Genomic DNA, 22,487 nt, shown 5'->3' on the forward strand with positions numbered 1-22,487 from the left:
TCAGTCCACAAATTACCTATTTTTTTAATTAATGTTTTAAACTTTGTTAAAAAATTATTAACATTAATAATCATCTGAAAAACAGGATTCCAAGAGACTATTTACGAGTTTATTTTTTTTTTTTTTTAATATCTCTATTAAAATTTACAACTGTATATTACATAATACATTCAGTAAATTTGGTCTTAGTTAAAATGGAGTGTTACAGGTGTGTAGAGAAACTACCCATTGGTAGCACTCTAATGACATTTTACATTAGCAGGTCTTATTTTCAGGCGCCTCACAGGATTGTCAGGAAGTAGGGGTTTGAGTGGTTTGGGAGCTTATGATGGAAGGAGTGATATCTGGTTCAGGCTAGATCGGTTACATAGGGAACATTAAGGTCTTTATGTATGATTTTATTTGTGACAAAATAGTTATTTATGAAAATAATCATAATTATTTATGAGTTTAAGTACACAAAAAGACCATTGTAGTTTCAAATAGATTAATTTATTGATCTTGGAAAATTTTCACTCATTCAGCCATCATCAGGGCATTATTGTACAATCAAAAATAATTCGTGCTCAATTCCATACATCTTGTTGTGGTAATCTGTCATAATGCCTAAATGGGCAAAAATTTGGCAAGATCAATAAATTAATCTATTTGAAACTACAATGGTCTTTTTGTGTACTTAAACTCATAAATAATTATGATTATTTTCATAAATAACTATTTTTATGTTCAATAAATTAATCTATTTGAGACTACAATGGCCTTTTTGTGTACTTAAATCATATAATCATTGTAAATAATTTTAATGTAGCCTTTAACTTCAATATAATGAAGTTTAAATATGTACAAAAAGTATATAAAACATATATTTGTAATCAAAAACTTATAAGAAATAAGGAATTTAAAAGTTTAATTTTTTAAAACTTAGTATCCCCAATAATAAAGGGGTATTAGAAAACCTATCTGCACAGTTGTGGTATTCCATATAGATCATTAACTATCTCTGAGTTTATACATTTAGCAGTTTTTGGAATGAGAGCTAGTATATGGTGAACAGGCCTATTATTTTCTAGATTTTTTTTTCATATGAAACACTAAAATTAAATGAATAAATATATCCATAAAAAAATGCTTAGCATTGCTCTGCAAAATTTGCAGTTAACATCTTTTTTAAGATTCAGTATGCAAGAACAGGGCTTAAATTTAGAAATACTTCACTGTTTTTTATTCTGTATAAAGTAGTTCCCAATTTTTTTTTTTTTCTGTTCACAACAGTGCTTATGGTCACCCTTCATTTATACAAGAACCCAAGGACTAATAAGGTTGTACATTACATCTGTTTTGTCCAGTCAAGATTATTTTCTAACAGATTGGACAAAAGGCCTTCTCTGTTTTGAAATGCGGTAGGAACTAGAATTATTTATTTATTTATTTTTTATGGGGAAACTTCCAGCAATATCTATAAAGAAAGTTATTTTTTTTTTTTTTTTATAAGTAGGGAACTTATGGATATAAGAGATAGGTGATCATAAAATATTCCAGTTAATCATGCAGAGGCTCACCTCCAATTTCTTTTATAGTAGTATTCTCGCAGAATGGACCATTCAAACCACAGCTAAGTATCTCAATGTTACACCTTAAAGTACCAATGTTACACCTGTATCCAATCTAATTTATGTAACAAATGCTTAATGATATTTATTAATTCATACTTTGTTTTTCTGTTTTAGAGGGATTGCAAAAAAAACAAAAACATATTCCAGAGATTATTTTTTATTTCTATACTTTTATTAAAATATACACAACAACTGTACAATCATAAAAATCACTAAAATTACTTTTTTTTAGTTCTTAATTTTTTTGTACCCAGGTATAGCTTTAAAAGACTCATTTGTATTTTAGCAGTTCATGAGTACTTCCCTTGCTTTGTTACATCCTTCATCTGTTAAAAATAAGATTTCAAATTTTCATTATAATATTAAATAAATAACTACATTAGCAAAATAGTGCTATATAATGAACAATAATATTCACCTTTTACTTTCCAATCTTCTGGCGGGCAATACTATTTAAATGAAAAATCAAAATGTAAATTCAGCAATAATAACTAACATCACTGTTGTAATAATAATGTATTAAAATATATTTTAACTAACTGGTATATACTTTAACATTTAAAGCAGAGAAACCATTTACATCACTGATCTATGTTATAACTTACTTATTTAATTTGTATGGAATTAAAAAAATATTCAGTAGTAGTTGTTAAACAATTCTATCCCTCCCCCGAAACCTGGGGACCAATTTAGGTGAAGAGTGATTAAGAAGGTGATGAAGCTGATCTGATAAAGCAGTGTTATGGCATTGCTACAAGAGTTGAAAAACATTTTGTCTTATATAAAAAAGAAATGAGTTTGTTTTTGTTATTTTTAATTATTATTATTATTATTATTATTATACGAATAATTACTTCACTATTTTTTTTTATGTATGCCCGATTTAAAACTTTTTTATTTATTGACAACCCGAAATGTAACCTTATTTCGGCAAAGAGATACAGACGCTGGAGATACAATTTTGTATTTTCATGGAAAAAAACAGTGTTTCAGATTTCAATAAATTAGGATATTTAAGGTGCTATTAATACAATATAAAAAAAACAACAACACATATTACTAAAAAAAAGAGTTATTGGTATTGAACCATGGTCTACAATTATATGACGCATATTATATGAAGCAATAAGCATATTCCATATATTATGATTCGTTTTTGTAATATATATGAGTTACAGAGATATGATATTTAGTAAATGATAATCTAAAATAATTTTGTATATTTACTCACCAAATACAGTTTTAGTCCAAAACATTGAGAGAACTGGTAAGAGCCACTCTTGCATTTGGCATTAGGCTTAACCTCTGACACAACTGTAATAGAAACAAATATTAAAAATACTCTTTAATTATTTTACAAGAAAGGTTAGTAAACTAAGCCTGTTCATGCATCAAAAATTGGGCTCTCCCTATCTGGTATATCTATAGAATAATTAAAATTTTTAATTTTAAAATCCTGAATATAGTATGTTGTTGAATAACATATTTTTCCCATATAAGCTTACGTTATTATAATTTGATGGAAACTAAGCCAAATGCTTGCTTTTTTCTCACTAGTTCATTTATTAAACACAAACACTATCTATTTATAATCATAATATATCTTAATATAATAATAATTGTGGATTTCTATCTTCCTGAAGCTGATTTATTTGGAAGTCAGCTCCTCACATTCTTAAATTTAAGATTTTAGAATAATGCTTTAGAAAAATATTTTAAAATGAAAAAAATTAATAAAACTACCATTTTTTTCTAAACATGATTTGACAGCTTTAGTTATGGGTTCTTTCCAATGGGAGAAATTTTCAGTTGAAACATCATACTCAGCAATTAAAGCAGTTTCATTTAACTTCATATCGGCTGTCTGAAACAATTTTGAGATATTAAAAATAATTAAATATATTTGTAAACTAGATTAGATTAGAAAATTGGAGTGACATATATAATTTTAAAGGTTAGGAGTTTGTTCAATTTAGAATTTAATATAACACTGCCAACAGTGTTAGTAAGTGGATGATAGAGTATATATATTGTATTAATGAATATAAAAGGTTTTAATTTTTTTACCAATTTATTGGTCTATTTATTGCATTGATTACTTACCAATAAGTGAGTACCATTATAAAAACATTCGTCCATGCACTGAAATAAAAATATAAAGTATATTAATTCCTAAAATATCTTTATAATTGTTAAATACAATAAATAAAACTTACTTCATACAATTCCAATTGTTCTTCCTCTGTAGTTGCTTTACCGGAAATGAAAATATTTATGATCATAAATATTATTTAAGTGTATGGGATATATTTATATCTATATAATAAAATATATTACTATTTATGATTTAAAACTAAGAAGTAAAATAACCAAAACAATAAAGAAATAATTTACAATTCCATTGCAAAAAATATAACTAAGATTAAATCAGATTTGAATTTTTTTTTTTTTTTTTTATGAATGATTGATAACAATTTTCTGATGTATTTATATTATATTATATGTATTTATAAGTACTTACGACTGGTGAGTCGGTCACCATATACAGTTTTATCACACATTGTACCAACTGCTTTTTCTTCTTCACTCAACAGTTCCTCATTAGGAATGTTGCAACATCTTCCTAATACCTGATCACAATTAATATGTGTAATATTATAATGCAGAAATATTAAGAAGAATATAGTAATAAAGTTTGTATCTATTATTTCTCGTGCTTATTTTAAAACATTTTGACTTACCTGCAAGTTGCTCTTATCTTTGCACTCAGCTTGTTCTTCAACACCATTGGACTCATTCTGTAAATTATGATCTGTAGTGAAATCTAGATATATCAAATTATATTTTGAAGCACTAGTAACATTTACAAATGCTATTAAACAATGAACATATAACATAATTGAAGAGCAAATATATTATTAATTTTAATTGGTCGAGGATTTAAGACTGCACTATTCCATGTGACAAAAGCAAGTGTGTATTGATTTCATTAGTGGCATTGCTATAACAATTTGTTGGGAGGCGGTGCAAAATCTTAAATCATCTAAATATTTCCTATAGGATTTTGCAAATATATATGTTATCTACTGTAATTTTGCCAATTAAATTGCAAAATATTTTTTAAAATTCTTGAGGTGAAATATATTTTCCAATATTGATTATCAGGTTTAAATTCTAATGGGGAAAGCCCCCAAAACATTTTAATTGTTTAATGAAGTTTAAATTCTAATCAATAAATTATTTTTGGAAGATATAGTTCACCTGTATAATTATGGTATAAACTGAAGACTTTATATTCAAGTATGAAATAGGTTAATTTTCTCAAATCTTTATGTAATAAGTACTATTTTAAAGTAAAATATAAGGAGGACTTCTTAATTAAACTTAAAAAAACAAAACAAACATTTCCTTAGTTCAACCCTTTTTTAAAATAAAACTTTTTTTTTACCGATCTGTTCCAATTTTGTTAAAATTATTTTTCCACATTTTCCCCTATTGACTGAGGAAATAAAAAAGGTTAGAATATATGACTACTGTCTTGCAAATCAGGGCTGAAATCATCTATTACATTTTTCAGGACGTAATTACTCCACTTAACCTTATATCATTTGAACTAAAAAATTCAGATAAATTATTGGGCAACAAATAGAGGAGCGTTGTTGCAATAAATTACTAGGAGGAGGAGCAAAATATAAAATTTCTCAAACAATTTAGGCAACATTTACTAGTGAGGAAATAATCGTTGAAATTCAACTCTTCTGTAATCATTTTTGAATAATGAGCTCTCATAGCGTTATAAGAAATTTTGAATATATTTCCTCTTTGAATAATGTTGTAACACATTTTTTTTTGTTTGAATTCGGCTCTGCAATCCCGAGTTTCGCAATTTTTCGGGTTTGCAAATTATCGAGGAGGAATAAAACGAATTTTCTGCATAAAGCAAAATTTACTTGAATACTTTGCTTTGGTAATATGTACACCAATATCTATATCACTTAGCATTAAATTATATATAATATTAAAATATAATATAATGAACATCTATTAATATTTAGTAAACGGTCCTGTAACATGAGTATCAAAATTATAATTGTTATTGGCATCGAACCTTAACTTTTTGGGTACGCTAGCTGTCAATGTAGTCATTTTTTTTAGTAAAACCCAAGAACATACCAGAAGGATTGCAAAGACTGCATAGAATACGAGAAGAACACGGTGATCCTGCATGATGGAGTGACCTGATGTGACTGTACAGAGAGAACAAACCTACGACCTGATATATAATGTCTATGAGGTCATCTTTTGTCTCTTTTTTTTTTTAACAGGATATCGTTTTGTCCTTTAAAAGTTACATGAAGCGAGTAATTGTCTGCTTTCCTATTTATGTTTTTGAAGAATTTGATCGTATGCTGTTTCGTGAATTGTGTAACATGGTCTGGTGCTAATTAGGGCAATTCAAGGGTTATTAGTATAATCATTACTAGACCAACATAATGTTTATTTATCATGCGTGAAATAAATAACTTAAACAGAACAAACAATTTCATTTAGTTACATATTTTTGCTGTTAAACATCCTGCAATATCTCCGTAGAAGGAAGCTAAACGGAATATAAAATAGAAAATAAGGTACTTAAAATTAGTTGTAAGTAGTATTGCAAAAGGAATATTGCATTAAAATATTCTTTAGAAAAATGCATATAATACAGTATAAGCTCATAGGTTAATTACTTCAAAGAACGGTCCTACGACTGAATTGTGTACGAACACCATTTTGTTAGATTACGATGAATACTTCAAAAGTAAACATCATTTTTCAGTTGTTCATAGTTTAAAAAATATATATATATATATCATTCTTATTGAACCAAAGCACCGATAATAGTTAAACGTTTAAAGATGAACTTAATTCATTACACAAACTTTAACTATTTTATTTTTTCAGATGTTTTAAATACCTCCTTATTCAAGGTATAATATTTCTTATTTTAAAATTTCTTGAATAAAAGTGATTATGATACGTATAATGGAAGTAGTATTCATTATGTATGGAATATTGGACAAAATGATTCAAGAAGGATTTTGAATAAGAGAGGAATTACGAGATGGTTTTAATTGAGCTCCAAAGCACAACTCCGTAAGTCCAATAAGGCCGTGTTATATTTATATGTAAATCAGTCATTCGTAATTAACTGGAAGCTAATTGCAACTAGTTTTAAAAATAATAACTTACGTGTTTTTGTTTTTTATTTATTTATTAATTACCAGATCGGCTTGGTGGGCCTTACTTTTTTTTTTTTAACAATTGATTATGAGGGGGGTATAGTCTCATACAAATGACACCCCTAACTATATATAATGTTGTAAATTAAAAAAAATAGATAAAATAACTATATTAAAAGAATAATTGTTAATAAAAGTTAAGTTAATAACAAAAAACAATGGCATTTATGAATTTAACAAAATAAATAATTGACTTATAATAGAAAAAAAAGAAAGTGAATTTAAGAAAAGGATGAAGAGAAAAAAAAGAAAAGAAATTAAAATAAAATAATATTTTAGAGTGACAATAACAGAACTGATAAATATAAAATTTATAACAGGAACTTAAGTGTTAAAAATTTAAGACTACAGCGTAAGTTGAGCTATTTAGACTTTAAGCAGTTCTCCATGATTTAATCAAATCACTATTTGAGTATATCAACAAGCATGGTTGAAATGTTTTTCAACTCTCTATTAATGACATATATTATTTGGATTAAAATATGCGGATGAAAAGTTTTCTAGCTTATGGACCAGTGTCTATATGACTAAATGCTCTGTAGCTGGTTCTTATCGACACCCAGCCACTAATAAAAAAAATATTTTTCAAACGAGGGATAGTCCCTGCTTCCGAACAAAATCCCGTTTACTAAAAATCTACGTGCATCAAATTCTTCCCTAAACGTTTCCAGTACGTAATACCTTAAAGCTAACCAGCAGCTATTTAGACCTCTCGTCCACTGAAAGTGGCAAGCTGCGAACTACGAAGCAACGAATTCGTACAAAATCGTAGGAATGCCTGTCGTCCATTATCTCGGTATTCGTAATATACAATATGGTTCTTAAGAACGGTTTTTATGATGGAGAATTTTTTTCTCTGGAATTATCACCTTTGATTAATTGACAGTTCAGGCACACCCGATATCAGCGAAGACGGAAAATGTGGGAGATACATTTACGTTACAAGAAGCGAGATCGGTGGATTTTGTCATGTGTGATATGCTCTTTAAATTGACGATGACAATTACTCCTCCTATTTTCAAATGAGAAAGAAATCATTTCGATACATATTTGACAATATTTCTTCTAAATTAACTGTTTCTGTCCATTTGTCACTCTTTTTGCAAACTCGTTCGCAAATAAATCCCAGAAGAACGGGATAGGGCCGCAATTCGCAGCCTGATCGGATGAAAACTGACGAACGATACGGGCCCAGTGGGCGCGGTACCCCCCCCCCTCCCCCCGAGCCACGTTTTGTGCGCTTTCATGCGAATTCAGACAAATTGATTTCGCAGCTTTCCTCTCCCAGTGGACGAGAGACCTGACGGGACACCATGAACCACCTGGCGCAGACACGTGAACTATTACAAACATCGTATATTAACAACTCTATTGCTAGTGAATACTTGATTTGCGAAAATGTAATAACAATATCATACGTTGTAATATTCTGAAATGTATGATTTGAATCAATAAAGATTACAATAGAATCTTCTATCCAGTAATCCATTAAAAGCTAATATCTTACACGTAACACCGTTTAATAGCTCTAGAGAGATAAATTAGCGCAACTTTACTAACCAAAGTGTGAATTTCCCCTTCAGGAAACCACCTCCTTAGAAGGTAATAAGTAACAATACTCAGTGGATCAGTATATCCTAGTGATATTTTTATAAATGTATATTCAACTTTTATTTCACTCTGCCTTCTCTGTATCTCTCCTCCTTCCTAAATCTTTTATTCCTTGAGTATAGACCTACAGCTAGTTCATCTAGTCTAGCTAGTCCCCTTCATGACCGTAGGCTAGATCACTACAGTATGAAGTTTCCTTCCTGGAATTGGACCTCCAGCTAGTTCCTGTAGGACTTGCTCTCCTCTTCACGACCAAGGCTAGTTCCCTACGGAGTGAGGTTTCCATCGTGCCAGAATTTAAGGCTAGTTTCCGCATAATCCATCCTGTCAATTTATCTTCTAACCAGCTATCTAACCTGCTGAACATGTATTGTCGAGTCCTTCTGGTATAGAGTAACTCACATTTTCATTCGGAGTCAGAACCAAATAATCATACACAACCACCTCGAAAACTCTATTTTTCTATTAGGACCTGATCATTGGTTTCATACCTTATTGTAAGATCTATAATTGTAAATCTATTTTATTTTAATCCTTATCCTTTATTCTATATGTTATCGTAATCAATCATAACATAAAAACAATTTTTTTTTTTAAATTATTTAATAATGATATTGGGATTATACTTTAATTATTTAACTAATTATATGTATAATTATATGTCAATAATAACACTATCAGAGCTTAAACTATTTTATTTACAACAAAATTATTCACAATAATTTTTTCCTTTTTGTAGTTTGGTTAATTCAGGCAAACTTTCATGTTTTGTTTAAATAGACTCAATAGAATACACTTTATTTTCCCTTAAAATTATTAACAAAGGAAAACTATGAGATATTTATTATTGATTAAAATTTTTTTTTTGTAGCATTTCCTTTCTTGTCAACCCTTACTAGGTCTCGGAACTTTTGACCATATACCCTCTCTGATGGCAGACCTGCACAAGAGAACTGCCTATGATAAATAACCCAGTCATACTAACAGCCTGATCCCAGAACTCACTAATAGATATATCGACAAATCTAGCAATACAAGGAGTATAAAAAGGAACTGGTAGGAAGCTCTCCTTTTGTGAACAAATGGAACTGAACGCAGGAAAGGGAGCCATGGTGACCTGGCATTAACGTATGGCACCCATGGGATACGCATGCGACATCCAGTTTGGAACCCACTGCCCTACATGTAGATAGCTAATATTCAATAACTGAGAGATTTACAATATATTAAGCTGATTTATTTATTATGTAGCTATATTTAAACACACATATAACGAATAAATGTAATAACAACTATAGGAACTGAGTTGAAAAGAAAAAATTGGCTTATTAATGAAAAATATATATATTTACGTCTAAAGGTCTGATATTCCTTATGAACCACGAATAGAATGACAGTGTTAAATTGAAGCTAGTAAAGATAAACACCACTTAATTATTGAATAGTGTATAAACTATATATTATATGTAATTTCTTTAATGGTGTACAAGTGCTTTATAAAATTGAAGCACAAGATCTGATAAAAACTCGATTAATAGTGCTCGTAGATTAGACAGAGCATAATTCAGTTAAGAAAATAAAATAGGCAACATTACATTCTGACGAAGAGTGTCGTATATTAAAATATAACAATTATTAACTGGATTATATTAAATGTCAAAAATATTAAATAAATAACTTTATTACATGACAAGAATGTACTGAGGTGAAATTCATAGAGTTAGCGAATAGATAAGTGCTGTAACTCGAGATAATTTAACTTTAAATATTTAGGTTTGTGTCTGAAGCGACATATAACTAATTTCACCATAATTCATATAAACCATTTCATTAAGAAATGATGGCTGGAGTTGTAAGGGTTTTTGATTTTCCCAGAAATTATTATATAGAAGAATTTACAACTCTTAGAAAATAATATTATTTCAAAGACAAATATTCCTTAATTTTTTTATTATACATAACAGTGAGAAATATAACTGATATTGTAATAATAAAAAAATAATATATTCTATTTAATATTGAACTGATTGTTTAAATAAATATGTATATTTACTAGCGGTAGAGTAGGAATTAAGTTCTAACAACTAGAAATTCTTACTTGGAAACGGATTAAATGAATAAATAATCAAAATCAAAGGATGATTTGTTTTACCACCATCAATTATGATAATTAACATCCATTTGGGATCGGAAAGTTTCTTTCCAATTTGGTCAGGTATATTAACAATCTTCTCAAGGTAAGAGAACTTAGTTCTCGGGGGCAATTATAGAGCCTCCAATTTCCTGATCTATTAGTTCCCATTCAGTCGAGTTCCGAGCATTGAGGGGTTTCAACCGCTAGCACGAACTGTGATCTCAACTGGTTGAGTGTAGTAATGGTCAAAGTTATAAGGTCTCAACTCGGGGACTTACCCACTGTTCTCGAAGACACTTTCTTGATATCTAGCAATCCTAGAGCTAGGTTCAGACAAACTTTAATAATGATAACTAACGCGATCATGTCTTTGACTTGCGCGGTTTCTATTTATTTTCTCGGACTTGAGAGAAGCTTGGAAGGTTCGGCTAATTTCGCAGTACTCACGGTTACTAACGCCATCAAACATATCATATACTATTTCAGAAAAAATGAAGTCAGGGAATTACTGAACGTAACCGTGAAGCTACAGGAAGAACATAAAAAAGAATGGGAACGTAAAATGTTCGAAGATGGTTCTAACGACGCTTGGAATGACGTCCATAAATTCAGTGTTATTCTCACATGTTATGTGATATTCGTCCTTGCCCTGCCGTCTATACTGGACTTCGTCATCGGTATATTCTTCCCGGATGCGATTTCTATTGGAGTTCATTTGCCATGCGAAGGGTTGATGGACTTTTTGGGACCGCGGAGTTTAGAAAGATTCGTTTTCACTGTTGTGGTTCTATTGTGGTGCTTTGAGGCCATCACTATCGACATAGGAACGGAGTCTCTGACTTTCATTCCTATAATGTATACTAAAATTGAATTGAGAATTATTATCAACAAGCTGTTAATAATTAAAAATCTTATGAACGAAAGGGAAATCAGTTATCGGGACGAAACTGAAAAACTATTGAGAGAAGTTATATCACAGCATCAGAGGATCTTAGAGTAATTATGGAATATAACAGTTATAAATATTTTTTTAAAAAAAGTGTCTCAATTTTACTTTGTTCACTCACTTTTCAGAATTTTGAATTCAATGTCGAAAACACTGGGACTGCCGCTTGCTATACACAACTCTACTTTCGCCATTACGCTATGCTTCAGTTTTTATTGTATCATAACGATAGTGAGAACCATATTTTATTATAATAATATTTATATTTTTAAAGTACTTAATATTTAATCAAGAATGGACTAAATTTTAGGACGAAAGTGGGAGCATGGCCGCTAAAGTGCAGGGCACATCAGCTATAATTATTATTGGTTCTCTTTTGTGTGCTTTGTGTTACTTTGGAGAACAATTAGAAACAGAGGTAACAACACACGTAGTAATCATATTAGAGAACAATTATTGCTTCTTTTCTTTTAAGGTTAAATAGAAAGAAAAATTAAAACTGCTATTAAAATACAGTAACAAAATCCATTCCTAATATTGAAATAAATTACTGTATTCTCACATAACCCTTTTGTTTAAACCACTGCAATAATCTTTTAATTATCTTATAATTCAGTTATTATGACTGGGAGATATTTTTCTGTTGTCTAGTAAGTTGTAATGAAAATAGTTTTCCTATTAAATCATGTCTGACTATTGAAAAAATTAAAATATTTCTGTTTCCTTTTGAAAACTAGTTATTGGGACTCTAAATTATTTTTAATAAATCATTATTTCATTACAAGTCCTCCGGGTAACTAGAAAGTATGATACTGTGTCTTCCCAACTTTGGATAGTAAAGGTTATAAGATTACTAGACTTCTTTAGAGATGTTTTCTTTCGTAATGTTCTGCATTACAGTTTTAATTCTTTAATTAAAGCCAATATTTGTAGTCAAATTCACTACAGTATCGTCATGCCAATTTACAAATTTTTTTTATTGTTCATGTCAAAACGGTAAAAATATGACTTCTTCAGAATGCTTTAAATCAGGTAGTGAATATTTTTATTGAACTTTCCATCACGAAAACGTCTCTGCCTCCCTAAACATGTAACAAGTAAATGTAACTTCCATTTTTCTAGGTCACCCTCCTCGTCATGCCTTTTAACAATATGGCATTCACAGCAACTTGAGTAAATGATCACTAAAAATTAATTCTATTTAGTGAATTGTTTGTTACTGATTGTTAATATTTCCCTATTACTAATTTATGAGTAATTTATAAAAGTTTATATAGTTTTATTCATATCAAATAAAAATTAAAATATGTCTGTATAGAACATGCTTTAAAATAGATACTTCAAAATATGTAATAACTGTAATCTTCTTTTTCATCTTAATATTGTTATTGAATTACTCCTCTCTTTACTTAGTCCAATATTATATGATATTATATTACAAATAAGATATTATTACATAAATGGTTTTATGAATCAAGAATGGGACTTTCAAAATGGGATAAGTCCAAACCCTAAAAATTTTCAAGGAGACACAAAAATGTTTTGTTTTGTGTAGCTAATATTATTTCAATAGGAAAACAATACTTACCAGGCAAAATATATATGTATATATACTGTGGGAAATCCGAAGAATCAAAATGCACCTCTCCCTTTTTTGAAGAAATTAGGGTATTCACAAAAGAAAATGAACATATTTATAATTCCTCTATTTAATAAAATTTCACATTTGTCATAGAAAAAGATATCACATTAAAAAGTTTCACGTCAAATAATAGTTTTACAATAATGATTTTTATTAAAAAAATAGTAATTTTTACTAAAAATAATAATTTTCACATATTTAAACACATCAATTCTCTTGATGAAAATTTTTTTTGTGTGATTTCACCTCATAAATTTCGTTGCACTCTACGTCATTATGTTTTTTGGCAGTTGGTAGTATCCTTTATCTTCAAAAAGGCAACTGCAAACCCTCGGCTTTTCAATATGATTTTGGTCAAGTCAAACATGTTTAGCTTTTCGTATTTATGCATCTATTTTATAAAAGATTAAAAGTATGATATATTAGTCCATAGATTATTTAACTCCATATGAATATAGTACTTAGAACTTTTTTAAAAAATAAATCTCATTGTTTGAATAAGTTTTAAGTTTCACTGGCAAGGTGGTTTCAGTTGTCCAAAGAGCAGCGCTTTATCCAGTTACACTTTTTGGATTTTGTTTACAATATGTGTCCAAAAGGGGTTCTATGGACTTTATCCTCTTTTGGGAGGAAACTAACATTTCTGCCTTCAATTTCTTTGGAATTTAGAATGTTTTCATTGAAATTAATTTAACCAGGCGATTGAAGAGAAAATGTTTTTTCTAAATTTCCAGAAAAATATTATTTGGACAAAAAGTAGATTTATCCCATTCTGAAAGTCACCACTTCATTTGTAGGTGTGCATATGGATTTAGTTTCTAAGTTTCAGTTTCATTGATTTGGAAAATAAAATATAGGAACGTTTTTAAGCAGTTTTGAAGGTTTTTTGTTTCATCTTAACACGAGGAAACTATTATAACTTTTGTGCGCTAGTCCCTTTGAATCAAATAAGTTGAATTTAGGTATGTTAGTTTTGTTTTAATGGCCGAATAATAACATAAAAGTGGGGAGGGAATCGTTAAGGTTTTGAAAATATAAACAGCCTCATCAAATTCAGTTAGAGGATTGAAGATTTGTTTGTAAATTTGAATTAGTAGCTGTTAGAGAAGAGATTTTTTTGGGGTCTCTATTATTTTCTTTTTTCACATACAGCTACTTGAATGAATGATCACTAAAAATGAATTCTTATTGATTGAATTTTTTTATGACTAATATTTGATATTTTCATTTTCAGAACCAGGAGCTCTTAAAAGCTATCTACGATTTACCTTGGTACAACCAAAATTTAAATTTCAGAAGAGCAGTACTTGTCATGATACGGCAATCACAAAAGCCACTTGTTATAAACTATCGCCTTATCTCGAATCTGAATTTACAAACATTCATGCAGGTGATTTCCTTATTCAATTATTTTCAGATTATGCTGAATTATTTGTAATAAGTTTATTATAAAAGTACTGAAATGAGTAATTAAATTAAGAAATAAAAATTTGGCGAAATATTATTTTCTGAACTTGTAACTAATATTTTCTATTTAAATAAGTGTCAACTAATTCTTATAAAAAGATGTAATTCGTAATTTAGTTTTCATCTCATCAAATAACTTTCGGTACCAATAGATATTGAAGATTTTTTTTTGTGATTTAATTTTATTTCTATATTTGACATATTTAATTTATTTTTCAGATTATTAATAAGACTTACTCATACCTGATGATGTTGAAATCTACTGTCTGAATGGGATGATACCTAAATGATAAAGCAATGGAATTGGAAAATGACCGAACTTAGTTCACAATGACTATGCTGGAGTTAAATAAATACCTATCTTTAATATTGTGTGCTTATGAATTCGTTTTTTTTTTTTTCCATTTAACAACTAAATCAATATTCTCCTATCCCAGACGCTAAATGCAGAATTAAACAACAAAAGCTATTTGTTTCCACATATTTAAATGTTTTAATATTTAAAAATATAATATAATAGTGTACAATGTTCGTTTAAAGTTAAATAATAACGTTTTCTGCCAAAATTCTTCTTTCAAATTGTCATCGATGACCACCGTGGGAGCGGATGGCTCAGTGGTGAGGCACTGTGCTACTAGCTTCAAATACCCAGGTTCGAATACTGGCAGATAATTATTTATTCTGTTATTGTAGTGGTGAGTCAACCCTTTGGGTTCAAGTAGCCCTCCAGGGTCCAATCAGCCTCCTGAAGTGGGTACCTTAAATTGGATAAACATCTGGCAGTTGATTGTGACCAAATTACCTCCTTGCACAGCTGTTGGTATAGTAATAGTACTTCCTTACAAAGTACTATACTACACCCTCGACCCTTCATGGGTTGTTGCGGTATAGATTTAAATTTTTTTTAACTATGGCCATTAGTAAATCTTACGGCGGAAAACAAATCAAATAAAAGAGATGACGAAGAAGTATGAAGGAGTTCAGGTCCCAATTTCATGTGCTCTATTATCTATAATACTATATTGTATTATTATCATTTCTTAATAATACTCAATCTCCAAAGATGACCCTCATCTAGCACTTTTTTAAACTTTTTTGTGACGTGTTTACTAAAAAGTATAAGTACAAATCATTACTTAGCCTATTTTAATGCAGAGAAATAAAAATAGAATTAGAGGAGTTATGCAGGGAGAAAAGGTAAGCTACCGCCTTGTACTTTCAACATAAAACCGACGTTTCTTTGTTATTTATACTACGTACATAGTTTTATTTCCATAATGAGGAACACTAATTTAATAAATATTTTCACTCTGCCATAAAACAAATAAAAAATAATATAAAAAATATATTTGTTGAAAATTTCTTCTCAACACTAATTATTAATTACTAAAGTAAAATAATTTTTTTTTAATATTTATTTATTGCTATTTACAACTGTACATTATAATACATTTAGTAAATCTGATCTAAGTTAAATTGGAGTGTTACAGGCGTGTAGAGAAACTACCAATTGGTAGAACTCTAATGAAATTTTACATTAGCTGGTCTCGTGCCCATCTTCTTTTCAGGCACCACGGAGGATTGTCAGGAATGAAAGAGGATGCAAGATTAGAAACTAGGGGGTTTGAGTGGTTAGAGAGTTTATAATGAAAGGAGTTATCTGGTTCGGGCTAGATCGATTACATAGGGAACATTAAGGTCTTTATGTATGATTTTATTTGTGACAAAGTAAGGAGCATTGAGGATTTTACGAAGGATTTTGGATTGTAAGGATTGAATACGAGAGGAATTCGAAGGTTTAGTGGAGGCCCAAAGCTCAACTCCATATGTTCAGATTGGCCTTATTACAGTCATGTAGATCAGTATTTTATATAAAATAAATTTAAATACAAAATAGGTAAGTGTACAAGTAAACAATATAATGTTTTTAATATTTTAAAAATTGTAAACTCAATGTCTCTGTGAAATACAAAGAGATTTACGCATCGATCATAGAAAAGGAAAATTAGTTGCAGCTAAGATTTATCGAAAATAATCTAAGTTGTGAATTCTAATCAATTTTAATATGATCTGCGATCTGAACTTTAATAATAATACTTACATTTGTATTACAATTATTTTTACTGGTCTCTCTGTTATTAACCCCTGACAAGAAGACATCTATACTACTTACATTGTTTTATTTCCATAATGAGCCATACTAATTTAATATATATGTTTGCACTGACATAGCACTAAAATATAAAATAATCTAAAAAATGTAATAGTAATAACATGTTTTTATGATCATCATTATCACCACGTATAAATAAAAATAATTTATAATTTAGTTTTCTAACAATAAAGATAGTAAAAATAATAATGTGAGGTAATACCTTAAAATAAAAAATACAATTATTCATCTTTTTAATCGTTCATATATTAAAACTTGTCCAATTTGACCTACTATTAATTCGTAAAGTAAAATCAATGTAGGTGAGTGTATAAGTAAAAAATATCGCTGTGAAATGCAGTGATATTCACGAATCAGCCTTAGAAAAGAAAAATTATTTGTAGCTAAGGTTTATAGAAAATAATCTAATATAATTTGTAAACTTTGATCAATTTAAATTAACGACATTGTTTCTCATAATAAGATTTCAGCAATGATAGGAATTTTTACATTTGTGAACTATATTTTTATGAGAAAAATTTACTCACACAATCAAAAACAATGTGTTTTAACCAGTAAATATTATTTCGTAGGTGATTAAAAAAATTCATGTCGTTAATCCAAGGTGTCCATATAAATTAATAAGTATAAGAAATTAATCTAACTCAATAACATGCCTACTTGAAATATGGTTAAAACTGGTAATACAAATCTTGTGTTTTATTTTTGTAAATTGAAAGCTGCTCTGGGCAGATTAATTTTAATGAAGAAGGGAAGACAAATATATGTATATAATTTTTGATATTATCGTGTTCCTCTTTGTATAGCATATATAAATGGTTATTATTTATCAATCGATTTATTTTTATAAAGTAGAAGAACAACAGGTTGTTGATTGCGTTAAAAGAACTTAAAAATTAGAAAAACCAAAACCTAGTAGAGTGTTTTAGACTCCATTTTTGATCAATATTTATTTTCTGCCGATGTCTTGTATTCACAAAAGAATTTCTAATTTCATCAAAATCTAACGTAACTACCTCTTTCAACCCATACCAATATCTACAAAAAAATAAAAAGATATTTTATGAACTTCTTCAACTGTTTATGCATATCAGAGGTATCTACCGAACATATTTTTCTGAATCGCCCATATAAAATATTTTTTTGGATGAAAATTCGTATAATATATAAACGAATGTAAATAGGTTTTTCTTAAAACGTATTATTTTTCACCTACTTAAAAGATAGCTTTAATTTTTGTGTTTTTGTATACATTTCAACTTATTTAATACAGTTGAGGATATATTTTGTTTTTGTACAATAGAAAACAAATAGATCGATACGTTATTTATTTTGCCATTATGCTATAATAATAGCAGAGTGTTTAAATTATTTTGATAAACTGGCACTCGTAAATATGACAAAATAATGTTGATATGTGATCTCCGTACTTCAGAAAACCCTTAAATTTTCATATTCATAATGCTTGTCTTTCTGTGTCCTTCAATAATTACCCTATAACACGACTCCACTAATCTACACGAAACTTAGGAGTGACAGGGCCATCTAAACTGTTCGCATTATTACAAATCAGACATATTGTAACAAATTAGAACAAGAGATATAAAATATAACGTTTAGAAGACTTGTTTTATTTGACTACATTTTCTTCATCATAAAGGAATAAAATCTAGATGAGTATTGATATGAGCTAGAAGAACGAAAATTCAGCTTTCCAACAGTAACTTGGCTTCAGATTAAATTTTTGTTCGTTAACGAAGGACATCGGTAGAAAATTAATATCCTCCAAAAGTTTCTAAATTTTGATATTAATGAAAATTCATATTTAAGAATTTCAAAACAGACTAAAAAAAATCTGACTTGATTTTTCATATAAAACATTTTTGGCCAATTTTATTGGTTTAAAACAATAAATTTAAATTCAATCTGCACCACTACAACCCATGAAGGATTAAGGGTTACTTTGTAACGAATTACTGTTACTAGACCAACGGTCGTTCAGGGTGGTGGTTTGTTCAAAAGCACGCACCACCGCTAAATTTTAACGCAATACAGGGTAACCCACTTTATGAGACTGAGTGAACCCCACAGGGCTGACTCACAGCTATAGTGAAACAATAGATGCTTTAATGGTTATAATACATTTAAATCCATTTAATGCAATCAACAATCTGTTGTTCTTATGCTTTATGAAAAAAAACGAATCGATTTACTTGTAATAACCATTGAATACATGCTGAAAAATGTATAAGGCAGAATACTATAATATCAAAAATTTGTAAAACTATATATAATATTTTTTTCTCGACTCTTGGACCACATTGGCAAGAACTCTCGGAATATATGTTTAATATTTTTAGATCTAATATCACAAAGTTTCATTAAAATCGATAACCATACGAAAGTAGCCTCCTTGTGCCCCTTCAAGCCAAAAAGTATGCGGTATCTCAATATTTATTTATATTGCTGGCAGTGTATAATTAAGGCGCCGTAATTCATGCTAGATGAAACTTCTGGATGAATTTGAAACCGATTATTAGGCTTATATTCGTTTTAACACCAACAAAATGGTGTCTTTACTCCTTCGCAATCATTGCAATACGTCGATAGCCAGTCACCTAAGAAAAGTGGAAATGGTCTGCCTGATTTTGATGTTATTAGAATTCTATTAATGACCAAACTCAGATTTTTTATATTTATATTAATTTTACCCTCTGTTGTGTATCATATTTTTAAACGGTTGTTAAAGGGAACTGAACTTCTAAATTAAAAAATAAACTATATACTTGAAATTTTAATAAATAAAGTATCATTCTTATGGTTAATTATATTTGTTTTTATTATGGAATAGTTATTTTAAAATAAATAAAACATAATACACACATTTTGCTTATAATAATAATATTTTCAATTTTTTTAAAAAAAATGTAAATCTACTTATATCTATCGATTGCGCTAGCGCTATTAATTCGTGAAAATTTATTTCTTGAATTCATTTCGAATATTTTTCAATTCAATACCACCTGATTGTTCTAGCTCAAAATGTTATGTTAAAATTTAAAGACAAAATTATTTTACCAATATTATCAAAATGTTCAACGTTTCGGCTAATACGCCATCCTCAGGAACAAAAATATCAGTTGCCCATCTCAGACCCAAACTTCTGAGACGTCAAACCCATTGACTCAAACATCAGAGATAGAAAGGTTATAGAAGTAACCTAATGTTAATAAGTTTTATAAACTCTTCTACCTTAGAAGTTTGGGTATAGGGGTTTGCACTAGATTGTGCAACTGACATTTTTGTTCCTGAGGATGGCGTATTAGTAGAAGGATAAACAATTTACTTTACTAATTAAAATTGGTGAAATTATTTTGCTTAATTTTTTGTAACTTATTAAATATTATTTGCAACTGTACAAAAATATACACAAGTAAATTTTCTGTATTTGATATAGCGACATGATAAAAACTTGTGGAGATTCTACTCATTGATAGAACTCCAATAACATTTCTAGAGGGAAGATCTCGAGGCCATCTTCTTTTCAGACGCCTAGGAGTATTATTAGGTAATGAAGGAAAAGCCAAGTTAGAAACAAGTGGATTTGGTAGGTTGGGAAGTTTATCATGGAAGGATTAGTATCTGGTTCTGGTCAAATCGGCCACATATGGGACATTGAGGTCCTGATGGATGACTTGATTTGTGACAAAAAAGGAGCATCAAAGATTTTACGAAGTTTCTGGACTGTAAGGATTGAATTCGGGAGTAATTTGATGGTTTAGTGGAGCCCCAAAGCTCAACTCCTTGTGTCCAGATATGACTTATTATAGTTCAGTCTTTTGTAATGGATTGGTTTTAAGATTAAGTTTAGAACGTTTGTCTCTTAAATGTTGTAATAGCCGGAATCTATGAGCAGTTTCTTTTCAGTCTTGTATGAGGATTCCATGTTAGTCGTTTGTCCAGATGTATTCCTAAGTAACGGATCTATTTGACAGGATCAGGTGGGGTATTATTAAAGGTTATTGTGTGACAAGAGGTCATGGGTTTACGACGAAGGGTAAATGTGACTTGGTGAGATTTATTGCGATTCATTTTAATACTCCAATGTTGGGACCATTCTTCAAGGGTGGTGATGTGAAATTGGAGGTTTTGCCTTTAAATTTTAACATAATAGTTTGAGTCATAACAATAAGGTGATAGTTATTTGAAAAATTAATTTTCAACAAAAATATGTTTTTTCGGCTTTTATGTATTGTTTTTTGCTAATTTTAAAGGTGGCGAAATGATGAGATTGCGAGTAAATAAAATCTAGATGTTAAGAAGTTGATATAATTTATGCTATGGTATTATAGATGCTTCAAGTGAAAGAGTAACCGAATTTTTGGTTTAAATTTTTGTTTATTTTTGTATAAAACATTTTTAAAAAAATATATAATTGGGGCTCCACTAAATTATAGAAATTCCTTCAGAATCCAATCCTTACAGTCCTAAATCCTTCCTAAAATCCTTAATGCTCCTTTTTCTGTCACAAATCAAGTCATTCATCAGGACCTCAACGTTCCCATGTTCCTGATTTGACCAGAACCAGATACCAATCCTTCCATAATAAACTTCCCCACCACCCAAACCTACTTGTTGCTAATCTGACTTCTCCTTCATTACCTAATTATACTCCTAGGCGTCTGAAAAGAAGATGGCCTCGAGATTTTCTCTAGAAATGTTATTGGAATTTTATTAAAAGATTTATTAAATAGAATAGAGCACATTATTTTGCTAAAATTCTACATGATTAAAAAATATATATAATTTTTGATAAGTAAAATTAGAGATTTTTTCCAATAATAAAATCTAATATGACATATTTGAAGCAAGTAGAAACTTTCAAAGAAATACTTAAGGTAAAGTTGAAGCTAGAAATAACAGATAACGTCCCATAAATAAGAAATAATGAGTTACCACATCTTTTTCTAAAATATTTCTAAAACAAAGCTAAACATTTAAAATGGATTTAATTTAAAATTACATATCCACTTGACAGACCTGCAAAGTGAGGTCAAACATTGGTTAACAATAAATAATTTTCTTTTACTATTTTGATACCTTTACTGACCTATCTTTATTGACCTATCTGATATATCTTCCTACAATCTTCAATAATCTTCTTCCAATATAAAAAATTTAAAAGAAAAGAAGTATTCTATAAATTATAGTAATGAATGAAAGAAGTTTCGTTCCCCCCCCCCAAACCAATATCGAATGTAAATTGTACTATCATTACTTTTAAATTTTAAGAAGATAATTTGGTTCATATTATTTAATAACTCTTTTATCTAAGAATTGACAACATTTTAAACTGAAAATTGGGTTACACTTTCTTGTTATCTTCTAAACATATAGATTTTATTTATAGCTGTCCATCATTTCTCATTTCTGAAATCTGGGCTGAATTATATAACTAATATAAGCCAAAAAAATATAATTGTGTTACAAAAACAATAAATAGATAGTATATAAGGGGTTTTAAATATTAAAATTTTGAAAAAAGTAAATATTTTTTTGTTTTTGAGTTTGCCATGTTACGACCATTTGAAAGCACGGGTCAAAAGCTCAAAACATCCC

General features: G+C 29.1%; 2 protein-coding genes across 2 annotated transcripts; one reads left to right on the plus strand and one right to left on the minus strand.

Moving 5' to 3' along the window:
* Positions 1-1,763: 1,763 nt before the first annotated feature.
* LOC106687581 (uncharacterized) lies at positions 1,764-5,858 on the minus strand. Its single transcript, XM_014431555.3, has 9 exons — positions 5,787-5,858; positions 4,355-4,411; positions 4,135-4,243; positions 3,830-3,864; positions 3,717-3,755; positions 3,357-3,477; positions 2,845-2,927; positions 2,032-2,062; positions 1,764-1,939 (listed from the first exon to the last, which is right to left on the minus strand). Exons 1-9 carry the CDS (start codon positions 5,838-5,840, stop codon positions 1,896-1,898), a joined length of 573 nt encoding a protein of 190 aa, XP_014287041.1. The 5' UTR covers positions 5,841-5,858; the 3' UTR covers positions 1,764-1,895.
* A 4,968-nt stretch (positions 5,859-10,826) lies between these two features.
* On the plus strand, positions 10,827-15,064 carry LOC136797344 (odorant receptor 4-like). Its single transcript, XM_067053635.1, has 5 exons — positions 10,827-11,636; positions 11,715-11,817; positions 11,897-12,004; positions 14,463-14,618; positions 14,915-15,064. Exons 1-5 carry the CDS (start codon positions 10,882-10,884, stop codon positions 14,963-14,965), a joined length of 1,173 nt encoding a protein of 390 aa, XP_066909736.1. The 5' UTR covers positions 10,827-10,881; the 3' UTR covers positions 14,966-15,064.
* The last annotated feature ends 7,423 nt before the right edge of the window (positions 15,065-22,487 follow it).

Source organism: Halyomorpha halys, unplaced genomic scaffold (genome assembly GCF_000696795.3).
Source record: "Halyomorpha halys isolate HHAL.00 unplaced genomic scaffold, Hhal_1.1 Scaffold985.1, whole genome shotgun sequence".
Taxonomy (NCBI): Eukaryota; Metazoa; Arthropoda; class Insecta; order Hemiptera; family Pentatomidae; genus Halyomorpha; species Halyomorpha halys.

What these genes read in the sequence shown, in the direction of transcription:
- LOC136797344 (XM_067053635.1), top strand. Translation starts at nt 10,882, where the DNA reads ATGGTCAAAGTTATAAGGTCTCAACTCGGGGACTTACCCACTGTTCTC. An exon ending in TTTATTGTATCATAACGATA is followed by an intron (nt 11,818 to 11,896) that starts GTGAGAACCATA and finishes ACTAAATTTTAG; the next exon opens with GACGAAAGTGGGAGCATGGC. An exon ending in ATTTACAAACATTCATGCAG is followed by an intron (nt 14,619 to 14,914) that starts GTGATTTCCTTA and finishes TTTATTTTTCAG; the next exon opens with ATTATTAATAAGACTTACTC.
- LOC106687581 (XM_014431555.3), bottom strand. Translation starts at nt 5,840, where the DNA reads ATGCAGGATCACCGTGTTCTTCTCGTATTCTATGCAGTCTTTGCAATC. An exon ending in TGGTGACCGACTCACCAGTC is followed by an intron (nt 3,865 to 4,134) that starts GTAAGTACTTAT and finishes TTTCCGGTAAAG; the next exon opens with CAACTACAGAGGAAGAACAA. An exon ending in AACAATTGGAATTGTATGAA is followed by an intron (nt 3,756 to 3,829) that starts GTAAGTTTTATT and finishes TTTTTATTTCAG; the next exon opens with TGCATGGACGAATGTTTTTA.